The following is an 18,110-nucleotide window of genomic DNA, read 5'->3' as shown; positions in this document are numbered from 1 at the left end:
AGAAGGAAATACTCCAGCCAGTTCCCCGATTTCAGCGAGATATCTTGCAAGTTTTTCCATAAGATTCTTATGGATAAAATGGAGAAACGGGGGCTGAATAGTGCAATCAGGGAGAGACCTACCTGGTTGCTCAACCCGCAAAGGATATTGGTCAGTTTTAACCCTGATGGAAGTCTCTTGCGGCATTGGGCTCTGTTTCTTGGCCCTTTCTCACCCAATCCCAATCCCCACCCCCAAACCTACAAAATACCCATAGCTTTTCTATATTAACCAATTGTTAAAACTGCCTCAGATCTGCTCACTCTTTCTAATACACACACATGCTTTGCTGAATCACTTGAAAGTAAGTTGCAGACATCGTGACACGTCACCTCTGAAAACCTCAGCAGACGTTTGCAAAGGACAGGGACATTCTCCTGCAACCACAACACCTACCATTATCATCCTCAAGACAGGCACCATAATGCCATAATATCCTCTAATACACGGTGCATCTGAAAACTTGCCCGGTTGTTCTATAGTTTTTTTTTTTTTCCAGGATTCGATCAAGATTCACATCTTGTGTTCGATTATATTGTCTTTTTAGTTTCTTAACCTAAAACAGTCCTGTCTTTTTGCCTTTCATCAGATTGACCTTTTCGAAGAGTGAGCCTAGTTGTCTTTAAGAATGGTGGATGCATCCATGTCCTCATTATTAGATGTGGGTTATAAACACTTTAGACAAGATTGTTACAAAGTTGACAATATGTATTTCTGATTGTATCACGTCAGAATGTAAATGATGTCAGGAGGTCCCATTACTGGTGATGCTAATTTGAACCACTTGGTTAAGGCGGTGATCATCAGAGCTACATTTTCACTTTGGTAAATAGTAACCCATCTGCAGGACACACTTTGAGATGTTATTTATACATAGTTTCCTAACAATCTTCCAGCCAATGCTTTCGCATCCAATGATGATCCTTGCTTGAATTTGAATTTTCCAATTCTATCATTTCTTCTACATTTATCAACTAGCATTTTTCTGCAAAGAAAAGCTTCCTTTCTGTTTCTTCTCTTTCTTTGTGTCTCTCTGAGTGTCACTGTGGACTAATGGATTGCTTTTATTTTCATGCATTAGAAACCATTACTCCATCATGCTTTTTGATGCTCAAATTGTCCCAAGTTTGGTCGTCAAGCTGGTCCTATGCCCTTTTGACATGACCCCATTAGTCTTTGATCACCTCACTGCTTTCTGGCTCAACAAAATGTCCCAGGTGCACTTTTTACTTTCCCTTTCATTTCTCCAGGGAGTCCTGGTACCTTTTATTTGACAATGCTATTTAGAAACCACGAACTGGGTACTAGGTCTGTTCATCCAACATTTTCATCAATGACTTGAATAAAGGCATAAGGAATACTTATCAAATTTACAGATGACTCAAAACTGGGAGGGGAAGCCAAATGTAAAATAATAGAATCAATATTCAGAATAACCTCAATAGGATGAAATCTGGACCAGAACCAGTAGATTTAAAAGAAATCAATGTGCAGTCCTGTACTTAGGTTGAAAAAGATGATTGCATAATTTCAGGTTTGGGGGAACTCTTTACTGGACCAAAGGTGATATCAAAAAATAGCTCTGGTTGTTGACTGACATGAGCCAGCAGTATTACATGACTCTTAGGTTGCATGCAGTCATCCAGCCAGTACTTCCTGAGGGACCACCACATGCCCGGCATTGTTCTAAATGCTCGGGGTATGTTAGCTAACAAGCCAGATAAGTAATATTCCCTGGTCCCCTGCTTAGTCAACATTTTGGAGGTAGAAGGACAGGTGGGAAGTTGAGACAATAAAGGAAAACCACAACAAATAAGCAAATCATATAGTATGATAGAAGGTGATGAATGCTTTGAAAAGAAAATCTCAGGATAAGGGGTGTATTGGGGAAAATTCCGATTCATCAGGAAAGATGATCTTTGAGCCAAGATTTGGAGGAAGCAAGGGACTCAGCCTTGTGGCCATGAGGGAAGAATGCTCCAGGCAAAGGAGGGAGTAGCCCCGGGAGGGCGGGCAAAGGTCCCAGCAGAGTGCTCGGTAAGCCTGGGTAGAGTGAGTGGGGGAGGCAGCAGAGTGGCTGTGAGGGTGAGAACATGGACCTTGCAATCCTCTGTAAGTTTTCTGGCTTTTCATCTGGGTGAGACAGCAACCATTGGAGGGTTGTGAGCAGATGGGCTCCATGACCTACCTGGCTTTGTTTTTTGTAAGTCACTCTGCTGAACTGAGGGAAGATTGCAGGGGAGCAAGAGTAGAAGCAGAGAAGACCAGGAAAGAGGCCCTTGTAGTAACCAGGAATAAACGAGTGGTGACTAGGCCCCTGGGGGTGGTAAGTGGTCAGTTTATGGACTTGTTGGTAAATTAGATATGGGGAGTGAGAGAAAAGGGAGTCAGGTTTTTAACCTGAGCAGCTTAAGGATGGCTTACTGTTAAGTGAGATGGGGAAGGCTCACACAGATGGAGCTCATTCTGGGGACACAGCGATCAGGAGCTCATTTTGGGACATGTTGGCTCTGAGGTGCCTGCTAGACAAAACAGCCAGTGGAACTGTCGAGGCCAGTTGGGGTTCAGGACAGAGGTCCCAGCTGCAGATAGAAGCTTCGGCATCATTGGCTAAAGGCGGATTGACAGCACTGACACGGTAGTCAAGTGCCCAAGGCCTGGTCAGTGCTAGAGCTGGGGGGTACTTGGTGCTGCGCACATCCCACGTTGAATTCTGTGTCCACTGCTGGGAGCCCCTTTGTAAGGAGTGCCGCTAGCCTGGCCCATGTCCACAGAAGGGTGTTGGGACGGAGGCACAGAGGTCATAGAGTGTGCGGGAGCTGGGCTGCAAGAGAGGAGACCCCGGGACCGTGTGAGTGCTGTGCCCACCCTGACAGCCACCCTGTGAGAGGGGACGTGGCAGGCCCTGGTGGTGGCTCTGAGGAAGCTTATTTTGGCTGGGGTTTAAGAGGAACTTTCCCAGGATTGCAGCTAATTCCTGGAGAAACTGTCCCCACTGCCATGGAAATGAATAGCGAGAATAGCAAGGTTTTGAACTGTCTTTTCACTCTTAAGTACAGGAAGAATTATATTTTACTGCGATCCTGTTCACACTTAGGAAGAGTTGAAAATGTTTCCCAAAGCTTACTTATCCTTTTTATGATCTTTGCCCTCCAATACTTTCTGTTCTGTTCCTATGTTTTTGTTAATGCTGATAGGGAGCCACTAAATTCATTTCAGGACCCGCTAAGGGGTCCAGGTTGCCTTTTGAAATTCCTGGTCTCAGCAGGACTGGCTCCATCCCTGGGGATGCCGGGGGGTGATGGGCCCATGCCTTCCCCAAGTGGGTGCCCCTGGGATCTACTCCAGCCTTCCGGAGTACTTGACCCTGCGGGCCACGTGCAGGTTGTGAAGAAGGTCTCACCTCCTTGGCAGTACATTAAATCCTATTATTCCACTTAAGCTAATCTTGCCCGCTTCCCCCACCCGAGGTTTGGCTGCATGTGGACAGAACTCTGAGTGCGCACGCCCCGCGGCGTGCCGGGACCAAGTGCTGGGCCTGCAGGGGACGCAGCCAAGACCCCAGGTGGACTGACCCGTGCAGAAACTAGACTGAGGCAAGTAGCCCCGGCGTCAGCACGAGCTCGGCTGAGTTCATTCGGTCACGGACAAGTGGGTGCCAGGAGCATCGGCGGGGGGAGGCAGGCGGGCGGGGATAAAGGGCCAGCCCCGGGCCAGACCCTCACGGGGCGCTCAGTGGGAGAGACCCACGCGTTTTCCCAAACCAGCGCTCGCGGAGGGTCTCAGAGCGGCCGGAAGGGGGCTGCGGCGCCGGTGGGAGGGTCCAAAGGTGGGGGCGGGACCTGGGGGGTCCGCTTTCCCCTGCGCTCCGGCGGCCTCGGCGCCTACGCATTCCCGGACTTGGCCCCTCCAGGCGCTTACCCCGCGGGCGCCCCTCCTGCCCGCAGCGCCCAGGAAGGAGGAAGGGGGAAGGGGGAAGGGGGAAGGGGCGGGCAGGGCCGGGAGCGGCGCAGGGAGAGGCAGTTCTGCCCGCCCCTCTTCCTCCCCCGGCGCCGCCCTCTGTCCCGCGCTCGCCGCGAGCCTCCTCGGAGCAGGGCAGTGGGGACCGTGCTGCGGGGGTCGCAGGGGCGAGCGACCGCGGCGGCCACGTGACCCGTCCCCCCACCCTCAGGCCCACGGCCGGACTTAGGGGCGGGGCCGCCTCCAGCGAGTCCAGTTGAGCCACCTGAGCCGGAGCCCGGAGGACAGCGTCGCTGTCCGAGCCCTGCGCGCCGCGATGGCCCGGGGGAGCCCGCCGCCGCCGCCGCTCCTGCTGCTGCTGCTGCTGCTGCTGCCGCCGCTGCCGCCCGCGACCCCGGCGTCCGCCCCCCGGATCAGCCTGCCTCTGGGTGAGTGCCGGGGCGACCCCGCGGGGTCGCGGGCCGGGGCCCGGGGAGGGGCGGCGGCCCGAGGTGCCTTGTGCCGAGGTTTATGTGACAAAGGAGGCTGGGGGCCTGTCGGAGGCGTGGGGTTCACTAGGACCCCTCCTCCTTTCAACGCGCTACGGGGAGGGAGGGAAGGAGAGGAGAGGGCAGCTGTGGGGCCGCGGGCCCCTTTCTTCCCTTCATGTAATGGGCGGGGTGGGGGTCCTCGCCCGCTCTGTCGCCCCTGCGCGCCCCTCGTAAGGCGCCCTTTCGGCGGCGGCAGGCCTGGAGGGTGCTGGCTGCCCGCCGGTCCGCCTGCCCATCTGCTTGTCTTTGATGCTGACCAGAGCCAGCCGCGGTGCCGCCCCCGAGCTCGCAGCCCCGTAAACACTGGGGTTGTGGTATTCCAGCAAGTCGCAGCAGGACTGGGAGCTGCGGCAGGGCCAGCGCCCCAGCCTCCCTCCCTGTCCCGGTGGGACACGGTTGGGGCCAGCCTGGGCGCTGACACCCCCAGGTCCTGAAAGTTGGGAAGGTCCTCAGAGTGACCCAGGAGTACCATGCCGGTGGCCCCCGTCCCTGGCCTGGGCCTCACATCTGCTCTGTGGCTCCTTCTCTTTCCAGCTCTCTGCTCTCGGCCCTCATTAATCTCCCTTTTATCCGGCCCTCATTAACCTCCCTTTTATCCGGTTGCTTCTTCAATTCCTCTTTGAAAGCAGAGGGACCTGGATTCCAAGGCTGTTTTTACTATAGGGCAAGTAAGTCCCTTCTCCCTGGGCCTCAGTTTGTTCCTCTGCAAAATCGGCAGTCACAGGTACCTTGAAAGGCTATCTTGGGAATTTCATGTAACTAGGTGTATTACGTGGACAGAGAACATCTACAGGCCCCCAACAGATGGTGTTTCTCCAAGCCCTTCATTTAACTCGGTGGTTGTCACGCTTTATGAATTAGAATCAAGGACCTATAAATTAGAGGTCACAGACTGAAACCGTAGCAGACCTCTCTCTTACAGCATCCCCACCCGTAAAAGCGCCCTGTTTGCAAAAGAAAAGACTAGCAGATCAGCACTTAAATGAACTTAGTGACTCTGAGAACCCCTATGTGAAACAGGGCAGGGTGGAGTTCAGGAGATGGCCTTGCTCAAATCCTGCCTCCGCCACTTAGGAGCCGTGTGACCTTGAGCAAGCCGTCCAACCTCTCTGGACCTTGATTTCCTCATCTGTAAAATAGGGATAATAGCACCTGCCTCACAGGAGTGAGGAGTAAATTTAGTTTTTGTTTGAAAAGTCCTTAGGACACAGGGCTGGGTACGTGGACACCACCCAGTAAGTGTTAGCTTCCAGTGTTGTTCCGTGTTAAGCACAGGCTTCATTCTGGTGCGTCCTGCGCAGGGCTGGGGCCATTCTGCCTGGGGCGGAGCAGTGCTGGTGCGTTAGTTTGACCACAGCCCCTTGGGTGTTCCTGCTTACTCAGCGAAGATAAACAGGTATCTCTGGACCCAGGCCTGCTGCCTTGGGAGCTCTGGCAGGGCCAGCGCTTTGCCCTCAGACCCTCGCAGCTTTGCGAGCGGGTGAGATGAGGTGGATACAGATGCTCAGTGGAGTCCACTTATGGTCCGGGAAAGCTGGGCTAGCCCATGGGGCCATGTCAGAGACGCCAGGTCTGTGTCCAGTTCCGGAACTGGATGGGGAACTGAAAGATAGACTTGGGGAGCTGTGAGGGGGAACCGAGAGCAGCCAGAACCATTGGTAGTGGTACCCACACAACGCCGGGACCCGGCCCACTTCCACAAATTCGTGACCATTGCCAGGCCATAGTATGGGCTTCCGTCCTGTCTCATGCCAGCACCCTCTGCACGGGTCACTTGGTGCTGTGGTTTGGATGTCCATATCCCTTCCAAATTCATATGTTAAAAAAAAAATCCTAACCCCCAGGGGACTGCCAGCAATGGCACATAATTTGTGCACTGCACAAGGGCCCCCAGCTGAGGGGTGGAACTGTATTCCATACTCTGCTTTCCAAGCTGTGTGTCCTGGAGAAAAAGACCCTCTGCTGTGCTCTCAAGCCTGGCTCTGCCCCGAGGGGACCTCTTTTCTAGTCCCACCAAAGCCCTGGCATGGCTTGGCAGCACCGCAGTGTCTGAGACTGAGCACACAGCCACGCTTCGCTGGGCTGCACCGCTGCCCTGAGTTCCTGCCCCACTGGGCTTCCTCCTGGCCCCCCTGCCATCTACGTGCAGGTCCTCCTGTCGGGCCGGGTGCCCCAGAGGGGAATGCCCTGGTGACCAAACAGGCTCACCCTGTGAGCATGGCCTGAGGCAGCTTCCTGCCTCATCCCTGGGGGCTCGTTAGATGTTCCTGGCAGCGTGCCCACCCTGGGCAGGCCCATGGTGACCATGGGGCACTGGGCATGGGTCCCAGGGCCCCTCCCTCAGAACAGAGAGAGAGGCATGGAACTAGGGCCTGCACCCCTCTTTCCTGCCACCTGCCTCCCCCACTGAATTCCCCGCAAAGCCCCCCACGGGCCCGCATGCCTAGAGACAGTGGACCGTGTCTGCGGTTTGAAACAAGGCCCTGGACATGGCACACCCTTCCTTGGGTGCCCTCGTTCCTGCCAATCAGATTTCTGGAGCCACCGGGAAGAGGTGCCCCATTTGTGGTCTCACCCAGTAGCCAGGAGAAGGAGGGGGCCTGGGCGAGCTGACCAAGCCGGGGCCTCAGGAGGAAGTGACTTGTCTCTGTGAAAGGAGTGCTTCGAAGAAGCGTGTGGAATTTCGGTTCCGCCGTGTTGTTGCAAGCTGTGCGTTGGGTCCTGGGCCAAAGGCTCTGGGGAGCGGGGAGATGCTGTGTCGGAATGACGGCTGGAGTGTGGGCCGTGGGGGCCAGTGCCGCCCGGCCAGGCCATGTGGGAAGGGACAGAAACCTACTCCTAGGAACGTCTTGCTGGGTCCCCTTATTTGGGCAATTAAAAGGAGCTGTTAATCCCCCTCTGCCCCGGATGCAGTGTTTCCAAACCCGCAGGCCTGTACCCTGCAGTCAACAAAACCCCACTGAGCTGAGAGAACGGGGACCGCATGAGCTGCTTGTCCTCTGACCTGCGGGCTGGCTTTCGCGTGGCCCCTCAGAGCTGCTCGGACTGAGCTGTCACTGTGCTTGCTAATGACCCGGCGTTGATGACTAGCTTGCCTTTCTCCCTAACCGCACGACCCGCCTCCTCCAGACCCGTTTACACACTGGCGAGATGGGAATAGTAGCAGGACCCACCTCACAGGGTGCCAAGAGGATGACGTGAAATGACAGATGCGAAGTGCCTGGCACACCGCCTGGCATGTGCGGCGTTCCCTGTAAAAGGTAGCAGCTTCTGCCGTCCGTGTTGGAAATGTCCTTCCCGCCTAGCCCGGTGCATCACTTTGGTAGGCAGGGTTTGAGCGCCAGGCCAGGGAAGGGAGTGGTCCAGACCCCGTCCCCGCCATGCGGGAGGTTATTCCCAGGGGTCCTGCTTCATTCAGCCCATTTTCCAAGTGCTCCTGGTTCAGCTTTTTCAAAGTCCCCCATTGCCCCAAGAACCACCTCTCCCTGGGGCTGGACTGGACCTCCCTCTTCCCTGCCCCTCACGGGTTCCACTGGGCCCTCTGCATGGCCCACAGTCACCTGGGTGCCTGTGTGCCAGTCCAGCAAAGCTCTACGCTCGCATAGCCTTGGGGCACATCGGGGTACGCCTGCTTCTTCACCCTCTAGACTAGAGAGACAGGGGGTGCTATGGGGGCTGGACTCCGGTCGCGTTGTCACTCACTCCTTCCCATGTGCCCTTCTCAGAGCCTGTGGGCCCCCTCCCATTCTCACGGATGTTCAGGGTCAGTGCCCAGAATATGAGACTGCCATGGTCCGGGCCAGGCCGCCCTCAGCAGCTCCCGCTGCACTCCCGAGCTAGCCCTCCCTGCCCCCCTCCTCCTCGCGTGATGATCCCCTGTCCTGGCCTTGCTCCCCTGTGTCTAGGATGGAGCATGGCTTACACAGAGGTGGCTGTCCTAGGACACGTACCCGAGGTCCCATAAGGACCCCACTCTGTCCCCTGTCATTCCCAAGGCCACACGCCTTTCCTCTGCTCTGAGCCCTGTGCCGTCTTCCTGGTCACTCTTTAGCCACCACTCCTACGTGACCCTCTCCACGACGCGTCGAGAGATAGCCCTCCAGCGCTTAGGTGACACAGGTTGTGTCCTCGTGTTTGTCTTCCAGCGTTCAGCGCCTTGCAGGAGGGAGAAGGTGAGTAATACGTAGAGCCGCTGGGGACACCAGGCCTTAGTTGTCTTCTTTCCACCAGCATCAGGTAGGATGAGCTCCATTTCGCAGGTCAGATAGCCGAAGCTCAGAGAGGGGAAGTGTTTTGTCCTGGTCCCATAGCGTTACCTCTCAAGCCTATATATAGCGTGGTCTGTTCTCCAGGGGTTCTCTGAGAAGCCCATCCTGACAGCGTGATGGGGTTCAGAGAGGTGTGGGGGGCGGGTGCTGTGGCCAGGTTTTTTTTTTTTTTTTGTGGAGACAGTAGACAGAAATCTCTCATTTTATAAGAATTCCTAAAGAGGAGCCACATGAACCGAGTTGCCCCCCCCTCCTTTTTGGCCTCCCTTTGCCTGTCCTCAGAGAGATGCTGACAGGATGCAGGGCCCGCCGTGTGCCAGGCGTCACCCTGGGATGTGGAGGCGGTGGCGTTGCTCCATCCCACATGGATGAGGGAACCGAGGCCTGGAGAAGCCAGCTCATGAGGCAAGGTCACACAGCTAGGAAGGTCAGGGCCCAAGCCTTGAGCCACAGCCATCTGGGGCAGGACCCACATTCTTTTTATCGGAACAGCTGTCTCCTGCGTCACCTGCAAAATGTACAAAAACAGCAAAATGACCCAGCCCAGCCCTTGAATAATTGATGGGTTATGCATTTCTATCTGGTGAAGAAATCTGTTGAGGTCACTCTCTGGACAGGACAAGGATCCAGCTGTGGCCCTTGATGGCATTGCCATAGTCGGAAATTGGGCCAACCCAGCAACCTTGGCATGAACGTGGTGCCTGGGGGCTGGGATCAAGCATCTCAGACAGTGGTTTGCATATAGGGGGCAGCGGGCCAGAGCCCGCTGGTGATATATTTCGTTTGGCCTCCAAGTATTTTAGAAAAATCTGAATCAGTCGCCGATATTTAAAACTCAGGAAATTTATATAAAAATCCAGGTTTTTAGTGCTTCCAAAGATCTGGCAAGGCTGGGCCCCATTCCATTTAGCGGCCAGCGGCCAGGCCTAAGTGGCGGCCACCTCCTCAGAGAGGCTCTGGCATCCGGGCAGCTTCCCCCTGCCCCCTGCCCCCTGCCCCCCAACCGCTCCACACGCAGCCTTGCGAGGTGGCCGAGGAGCTGGGTTTACAAAGGCTGGGAGGAAGGAAGGCAGCACGGGGCATGGGTAGGGCTGGTCCCAGTTGTCGGTGACCCTGGAACCTGGGAGCAGGGCTCAGCATTGCTGTGTGCTGCATTTGTCTGGTCTTCCCAGCAACCCCGCGAGGGCTTCGTCTCAGAGAGAGCAGGCGCCTTGTCCAGGGTTGCACAGCTGGTCATTGTTTTGGGGAGGGGCCAGAGTAGGGGTGGTGCGAGTGTGAGGCTTCAGGGCCTCCAGACTGCCCCGTTTGAATCTGGGGGCCCTCCCTGGACCAAAGCACCCCAAGTTGGGACTTGAGGCTCTTGTCAGTCATTCATAAACATCAATAAACAGATGTTTATTGAATGACTCCTTGGCACTCACTGGCCAGGTGATGCAAATATGAATAAGACAGATGATCCTCAGGGTGCGCTTAGCGTGGTGGAAGAGACAGAAAACCCATCATCATCAGACAGTGTGGTCAGTGCATCCGAGAGGTGTGGACAGGAAATGATGGGTGCACAAAGACGGAGCCCTCGCCCAGCTGGGGATTCAGGAAGGCCTCCTGGAGGACGTGGAACCGAGCTGCATCTCTAAGGATGAGTCGGAGTTAGTCCCGAGCAAAGCCCAGGAGGAGAAATAGGATCTCAAGTTGCAGTTTGGTGTCACTCCGTTAAAATGAGGGATGTGGCTGGCAAGGCAGGGCCTTGGACAGTGGGGCACAATTGAGGGTTTTACACGGGACGGTGACAGTTCTCACAGAGCCCTCTGGCATAGCAGCTGGGCTTGGGGCAGAGCCACCTGGGTCCAGGGCTGCTGCAGCAGCCCAGGCGGGAGGGCGCTGGCCTGGTTCGGGATGCGGTAGTGGGGATAGGAAGGGGAATACATTTGGAAAATATTGAGGAGGAAGAATTGTCAGGATTTGATTGTGGATCGGACGTCCTCAGGTTGCGGGGGGGAGGAGCAGTGCCACAGAGGCAAGAGATCCCAGACTGAAGAGGGAGCCTGGAAAGGGGACAGGGCGGGCGGGAGGGGCCTGCACAGTGTGGCCTGGCCTGTGGGAGGAACATCTGCCCGGGAGGAAGAGATTCGGAGGTTGCCAGCTTCCGGATCATTGAAGTGCTGGGCATGGATGTGTGACCCAAAGGCCAAGCGCAGGCTCCAGGGAACAAGAACGTTGACAAGCAAACCCTGGAGAAGCCGAAGGGTGCTTATGACACAGACCCTGTCGCAGGCAGCCAGGTTCGAATCCCGGCCCCCACCACTCTTCCCAGATGGGAAACCCACACGAGTTACCTCACTTGTGCCTCGGCCCTCTCACCTGACAAATGCAGGTGGTGATGCCTGCGGTCCAACATCCTGGCCAGGATTACAGGCGTTAATCATCTAAAGTGCTTAGTAAGTGCTACGGAGGGACGGAGTGTGTGGGAGATGTGCAGTGACCCTTAAGGCTGGTGTGGCACAGCCGTGAAGGACAGGGGACCTCCGCAAGGCCACGTTGCCATGCCCCTCGGCATCCGGAGTCATGCGGTGAGGCGGTGCCTGGGCTCTGGCGAGCGTAGGGCTGGTCAAGGCCTGAATCCCAGCCGAGCAGCGAGGGGGCGGTGAGGAAGGGAGCTGGCACTGGGTGGCTCTTCTCTTCAGGGTTTTAGCTAAGAAAGGGGAGGGGGGAGGTGCACACATTTCTAGGATACATGTTGCGGTTAATGACGCAGGACTGTCTCTGAGGAGATGGGCGGCAGTGGAAAGTTAAGGGTGTTTATGCCCAGCGGCCCCAGTTTTCTTAGAAACAGGGGAGCCATGTGGAGGAGGAAGCAAGTGGACCGGAGGGCAGGGGCCTCAGGCGAGGCAGGTTGCTAAGGAGCAGCCAGCCCCCAGCAGGGTCCGAGGAGCTGACCTTGGTCCTGGGTGGGGGAGGTCGAAGTCATCCTCCCAGGATGATGGCAGCTTGTGACAGGACCTGGGTTAGGGCTCTGCTGCCCAGATAGGCACAGAGGGGTCTGTGAGGGGCTGAGGGCCACCCGGTGATGCTGGCAGGAGCTCTGGCCTGCTCGCTCGGGCAACAGCAGGGCACTTGGCATGCCTCCCCGGGAGCACCGGGTGCTTTGAGGCTGGCCTCGCTCGCCTTCCTGACTCTTTCTTGGTCATTACCTTGGTCCCCGGGGAAGACTGTTGGCACATAGCCCTTCTTTCCTGCCCAGAGTGAACCTTCCCTGTTGGGAATTCTGTCCTGGCTTGGTGACGGCAACATGTGGCCTGCCACTTCTGTCCTATCGGGCTGCCCTGCCCAGCACTTGGGCGGCGTTGCAGGAAGGACGTGTGAGGTCACTGGCTGCTCTAGTCAGTCACTGAGTCAGCACTTCTGCCTTGGAGGTGCTGCTCCTGCTGACACAACTGGGCCCAAGGGTCCGGTGTGACCCCCTGAGGACAGGTGCTCCTGCTGGGCCTCCAGGAGGCCCTCAGGGGCTGTCCCGAACTCAGACCCTCTCTGGAGCTTCGTGATTCCAGCTGCGGGGTAGCGGGCTGCCTCCCCTGCTGGGGGCACTGCCCTGGCTCTGACTCCCCAGGGAAGCCGGGGCCTGTGGAGGGCGGGATGTTAGGGCCAGGTCAGCTGTGGTGCCAGGAGCCGCCATGGAGAGAAAGGTGGGGTGGGGCTCTGAGTCATGGCCCTGCCACAGCTCGCTGGATGGCCTGCCCGGGGGTGGGGACTGCCGGGGGTGGGGATGGTGCTGAGCCCTATTCCCGTCTCACCCTAGAGAGCTCCAAGCTTCCGGCTGAGTCACGGGGAAAGAGAAACTGTAGATGAGTCTGGGGCAAGGTTGCTCCCACATCACTTCCTGCTGATGGCCCAAGCCCTGGGTTGGGGGAGAGGGGCCATGCAGGTGGCTCTGACATGCCCAACCCCACAGAACCTACAGGAGGAGCCCCAGGCTAGCCCCCATCTGCCTGTGGAGCCCTGGACAAGTGACCGGCTCAGGCCTGCCCAGGGCGGATGGAAAGGTTTCATCACACCTGGGAAAACTGGCCACAGCCTCGGGCCCAGCTCCCTCCGCGCTGGACTAACCCAGGACGTGGAGGATGGCGGGGGCCACAGAGGGCAGCGTAGATGCTAAGACCGGCCCTGAGGTGTGCCAGCATTCACAGGGAGCCGAGTGCACACGTGCCCTGTCCCTGTCACCTGTACGCAAGCAGGACCCTGGAGGGAACACACAAGGACGGACAAGTCCTGTGGTGGGGCGCGCGCGCACTCACACACACACACACACACAGGCAAGCTCAGGCAGGGCTTGCACGGACGTGGGAGCTGTGACTCCGGAGGCGCCCCCAGGCACTGGGCGCTCAGGTGGGAGCACCACTCAGAGCACTGCCTGCCGTGTACCTGTGCCAGCATCCCATTTCTTAGCTGAAGCTCTCCGATCGGCCTTGCGACCCTCGTGTGGCTGGGTGCGGGCCTCGGCCGGGTCTCCGGCGTGAATGTTCTAACCGTGAGGGCGAGGGAGGGGCGGGCTGCTCCTCGCAGCTGCCCTGCTCCTTGGCTGCTCTCGCTGGGCTGGATTTTCCTGCAGGGCTTTGGGCTTTTGTTTTTGATCCACTCGAGTGTTGATCGTGTGCCAGACACCGTGCCAACCCTGGGATAACGTGCCCACAGTTGTTTTGAGTAAGCTCTCGGTAAACGTGGCTCATTATGTATGTTATTATTTACACACATCATCTCGTTTCTTCTCATAACAACCCTATGAGGCAAGGTGTCATTATCCCCACTTTACAGATAAGGAAAGTGAGGCTCTAAGATGTTAAATGGCTTGTTGTGGTGGCAAAAGGCCGTGCGTGACAGAGGCCGCCTTTGGACCCAGGTCTGTGCCTCTGCAATCCTGATCTGTCTGATTGAGACTCCCAGTTGGGAAGCCAGCCCCACTGACGAGCCCCGGTAAAGCCCACAGGGGCAGGAGGAATTGGGGGTCAGGGCCTTCAGGCTACCATGGCTTCAAGGCAGGGGGAGGGGGAGCAGGAGGAACATCCCCAGAGTGGGCAGGCGTGTGAGGGGCCCCTCACCCACTTCTCCAAGGCATTTCTGCCACCTTCCAGGTGCGAGCACTCTTGAGCAGCTGGCCTGTGTGGAGGGCTGGACTTGCGGATGGGCATCTGGCACCCTGGCTACCCCTACAGCCGGACTGTGCTCTGCCTGTGTCACCCTTGGCAGGTGTCCACCCTCTCCCCGGCCTGAGTGGAGCCCAGCTGCCACCTGGACCTCAGCTTTTATCTCTGACCTTCAGCATTTCTGTATCTGGACAGATTCCAAGAGCGAAGTCCCAGACCGAAGTCCTCGCTCTATGGGCAGATAAGCATTGGTAGATTTGGGACAACCCTTGTTTTCAGAAAACTGGAGGGGTGCAAAAGGTAGAGGGGGACCACAACAGCCACTTGCCGTAACTTCATTGACCTCTCAGGACACCGCCGTGAGTTTTACATTTTTCTCATTATCCCCATGATACACATGAGGAAACTAAAGTCGGGTGACATGATGTCTACACTACGCTGCAAAAGACCCACATGGCGCGTCTCAAAGTGTGGTCCTTGGACCTTTTAGTCCAGAATTATGTGGGAGCTCGTAAGATCGCATGTTCCCCGGCCCTGTCCCAGGTCAGTGGCATCCGAATCAGGCAGGACATGGAGTTCAGATCTTCTGGGTGATTTTGCTGCATCCCGCAGTTTGCCTACCGTGACCTTCTGAGCCGACTTCACACTGCAGCCTCGTTTTTTGTTGTGTGGCTTTGTGTAAGTTGCTTAATCTCTCTGAGCTTTGATTTTCTTCATTTGTAAAGTGGGGATCACAACAGTCTGTACCTCCTAGGGTTGTTGTGGGCACGCAAGGAGTTAGTATCTACAAGTTTATTTAGCACGGCACCTTCCTGGAGCGGACCTGTGATGGCCAACGGGAGGCTGCTGGTTCTCCCCAGGAGGAGAGCACAGAAAGGTCAGGCCACTTGTTCCAGAAGGCTCATCAGCTCGTTGGCACAAAGCACAAGTAACATAATTGGAGCCCAGTGCGTTGGGATATTTTCTGGCTGGGAAAAGTAGGAGGTTAGTGCTGGGAACTTTCCTTGGGCCTCCCAGGATGTAGAGTGCTCGTAGGAAGTGGTGAGGAGTTGGGGATTTGAGACAAAAGACCTAGAGTCTGATGTGACTCTGGACTTACTAGTTTAAAGAGAGTCCTTAACGTCCCTGACCACAGTCGCCCTATGTGGTTTCAGCAGCAGACTTCAGGAACTGGACATTGAGCCGGACTCTCCCCTGTGAGTTCCCTCCCAGTGCAGCCCAGTTCCAACTCTGGTTCTGGGAGGGAGGGATGTGTTCTTCCTCTTGGACAGTGAGGATAAGGCAACTTCATTTCCCTTTTCTCCTCGGCTGCTGGGAGGCTCAGCACTAAATGTTCAGCCCAACTCCAGGAGCTATGTGGGGCCTACGACCTGCTTTTGGGAACCCATCCTTCCTTTCTGGTTTTGATGTCTTTTTCCGATTAGTTTTCTTCTCTGCTCTTAATTTTAGTGTTTATATTTCACCACCTCCTTTTCTTTATGTTTCCTCACCCCTGTGGAACCAGGCTGGGGGTATGTAAAATCACTCGCTATGTAAACACACACGAAGCCATCTTCACAACTGCTCTGTTGGCATGTGGTACTTTTTGCTTCCTCTGCTTCATGAAACTATATTTGTTTGGTCATAATCCACTGGTCAGTGAGGAGACGCCTGAGGTTGGGCATGGTGGCTGCTTCGTGCTTGTTTTTCTTTTCGTATCAGCTGCTCAGAATTTTTAAAATAATTTCTCTCCAAATTCATTAGTCACTCAGAGCACGAACACTACCCTGGTGGATAGATGTGTGTGTGTGTGTGTGTGTATTTCAGTTTTCTTTTTATAATGTATTTCTTTCACATTACGCAAGTATAACCTGTAGACTCCAAAAATGATAACAAGTGAAAAGGAAAAAAATTCCCTGTAATCCCTATGAGGGTTACCACTTTTCAGCATTTTGTGATTCATTCTTCTGGATTTTTTTTTCTATGTTTGTGCTTTTCCCACAAAAAAAATAGACTATGTATGCACAGTATTTTATAACTTCAGCTTCACTTAGTGTTAGGTAATTAGAATCATTCCTTGTTATTATGTATTCTATAACAATGAAATATGTTTCAAATTTGTATCAAGGATACATGCACATAATTTTTTTTTAAAGCATAGGATTTATTGTGAAAAGAAACAGCTTCCTCAGTCTTCCCCTTGGTTAAAGGGGCAACTTTTAATCATTTAGAACTCTTGTTATACAGTGGTTCCCTATGTATATTTAAGTAAACTGCTTGTACCTCTATTTCTTATCTTATTTGACGTACTGATTTGCTGCTGAGAAAAATAAGGCTTTCTATCAGTGACACCACCCTTTCCCACCTCCTCCAAACATTTTCTGCAACTATATTTGGCTGCCTTTGCAATTTAAAATAATGTGCCTTCACCTCAGTTTCTTGTTCCCTTCATGTGGACAGCATTTTGTGGCCCTCTTTGCTTTCAGAGGACAATATAGAGACTCCACTCTTCTAAGTTCCCTAGCTCCCAGCCTCACCATTCCTGTCTGTTGTGCGGTCAAGTTGCTGAGGTCAAGGCTGATAACATGAACATCCTGTTGAATAATCGTAAATCTTCCACTCGTGACTGTGAGGCGGTGCCGGGAGTTGGAGACCAACTCCCGTCTGCGTTTCTGTGCTGATGTAAATCGTGTTCACTGCAGGGCCAAGGGGCGGGCTGTGCCTGCCAGTCCCTCTCTTCGGGTCTGATGCCACTCAAAGGAGTGTTAAATGTCCCTTTCTTTCTTACATTGTGTTCTATGCTCAAAAACCATCCCTTTCTATTCTAGTTCACTTTATAGTTTGACCATGTCTTGTTATATAACTTTTGTTTGCTTGTTTTTCTGGAGCTTCTAATACAACATCATTTTTACCAGCTGCTAGTTTTCCATCGAATGCAGTATTAGGATTTATTTTCACCCAGCCCCCTGTGGTTGGACATTTAGAACTTTAATTGCTGTAATTAAAGTTCTTTTCCATTCCCCTTTGTGTATTTGTTCCTTGCATAATGTTTACAAGTCTGGGAATGCTGCTCTCCTGTAAGCCTGACCCCCTTGTCCCCAGCCCCTTGCTATCCACTGGCTTGCCGACCTACCTTAAACTCCGATTGATCCATTTCATGGGGAGGGTGACCCCCAGGTAATGTCCATCTTTCCCTCCCCAGGCTCTGAAAAGCGGCCATTCCTCAGATTCCAAGCTGGAAACATCTCCAACTACACCGCCCTTCTGCTGAGTACGGACGGCAAGACCCTGTACGTGGGTGCCCGAGAGGCCCTCTTCGCACTCAACAGCAGCATCAGTTTTCTGCCGGGCGGGGAGTACCAGGAGGTGAGAGGCGATGCCCGGGGCCGACGAGGCTGGGCAGAGGACGGCAGAGGGGAAGGTGGACAGGAAGGCTGACCTTCTGGGTTCAAAGATGATGCAGATGGGGAGGGGAGAGGAGTGGGGCGGGGAGGTGTACCCTCCATTCTCACGTGCACACTTACCTGCTCTCTCTCGCGCCCCAGCTGCTGTGGAGCGCGGATGCCGAGAGGAAACAGCAGTGCAGCTTCAAGGGCAAGGACCCGCAGGTGAGCTAGCGCCTGAAGGCAGCCTGGGCTACAAGCGGGGTGGAGGGTAATAGACCTGGCTGGACCCGGGGCGGAGGTAGGAGTGGGAGCAGATGCAGCCACCGGCGATGGACTCGGCATACGCCTCTGAGATGGCCAGACCTTATACTTATCATCTCTGTGACCTCGCACAAGTAAATTTGCATCTTCTGAGCCTTGGCATCCCCACCTGTAAAATGTGGATAATGATGTCTGTCCCACTGGACTTAACATGAGTGAGGATTCAAGTTGCTAATAGGCATAAGGCCCCTGGCACACAGTGAGTGCCACATAAATACCAGCTTCCAGTAGGAGGAGTGACTGGGTGGGGGCAGGAGTTATGTCCCTCTGCAGAAGGTGCCTGATGTGGCAGGTCTGACATCCTGGTGTGGTTTTAGCCAGACCGTTGGTTGTGGGGAGTTCTGATTCAGCCTGGGGTTCTCCTGTGGGACTCCCCACCATTCCCAGAAGCCTCTTGGTGCTCAGTGCAGCAGGCAACAGCTAAGATGAAAAAAAGAGCACTGGACTTGGGGTCAAGATAAAGGTTCAAGTCTTGGCTGCACCCGATGACTT

General features: G+C 54.8%; 1 protein-coding gene across 8 annotated transcripts in view; it reads left to right on the top strand.

The window, feature by feature from the left end:
* The window catches only part of SEMA4B (semaphorin 4B), a 72,323-nt gene that overhangs the window by 45,510 nt on the left and 8,703 nt on the right, over positions 1 to 18,110 (top strand). For 3 of the 8 annotated variants that reach the window (XM_036231940.1, XM_036231941.1, XM_016151563.2), the window contains exons 2-5: positions 3,510 to 3,635; positions 4,211 to 4,427; positions 17,114 to 17,277; positions 17,457 to 17,519. In XM_036231940.1, coding sequence (XP_036087833.1) covers positions 4,316 to 4,427; positions 17,114 to 17,277; positions 17,457 to 17,519 — 339 coding nt within the window. In that variant the 5' untranslated portion in view covers positions 3,510 to 3,635; positions 4,211 to 4,315. The other 5 variants (XM_036231939.1, XM_016151564.2, XM_036231942.1 and 2 more) reach the window with 3 other exon arrangements.

The sequence above is a fragment of the Rousettus aegyptiacus genome, unplaced genomic scaffold, assembly GCF_014176215.1.
Source record: "Rousettus aegyptiacus isolate mRouAeg1 unplaced genomic scaffold, mRouAeg1.p scaffold_m13_p_14, whole genome shotgun sequence".
Lineage (NCBI taxonomy): Eukaryota > Metazoa > Chordata > Mammalia > Chiroptera > Pteropodidae > Rousettus > Rousettus aegyptiacus.
The sequence above is the reverse complement of the archived record's forward strand: the minus strand, read 5'-3'. Positions and strand labels throughout refer to the sequence as shown.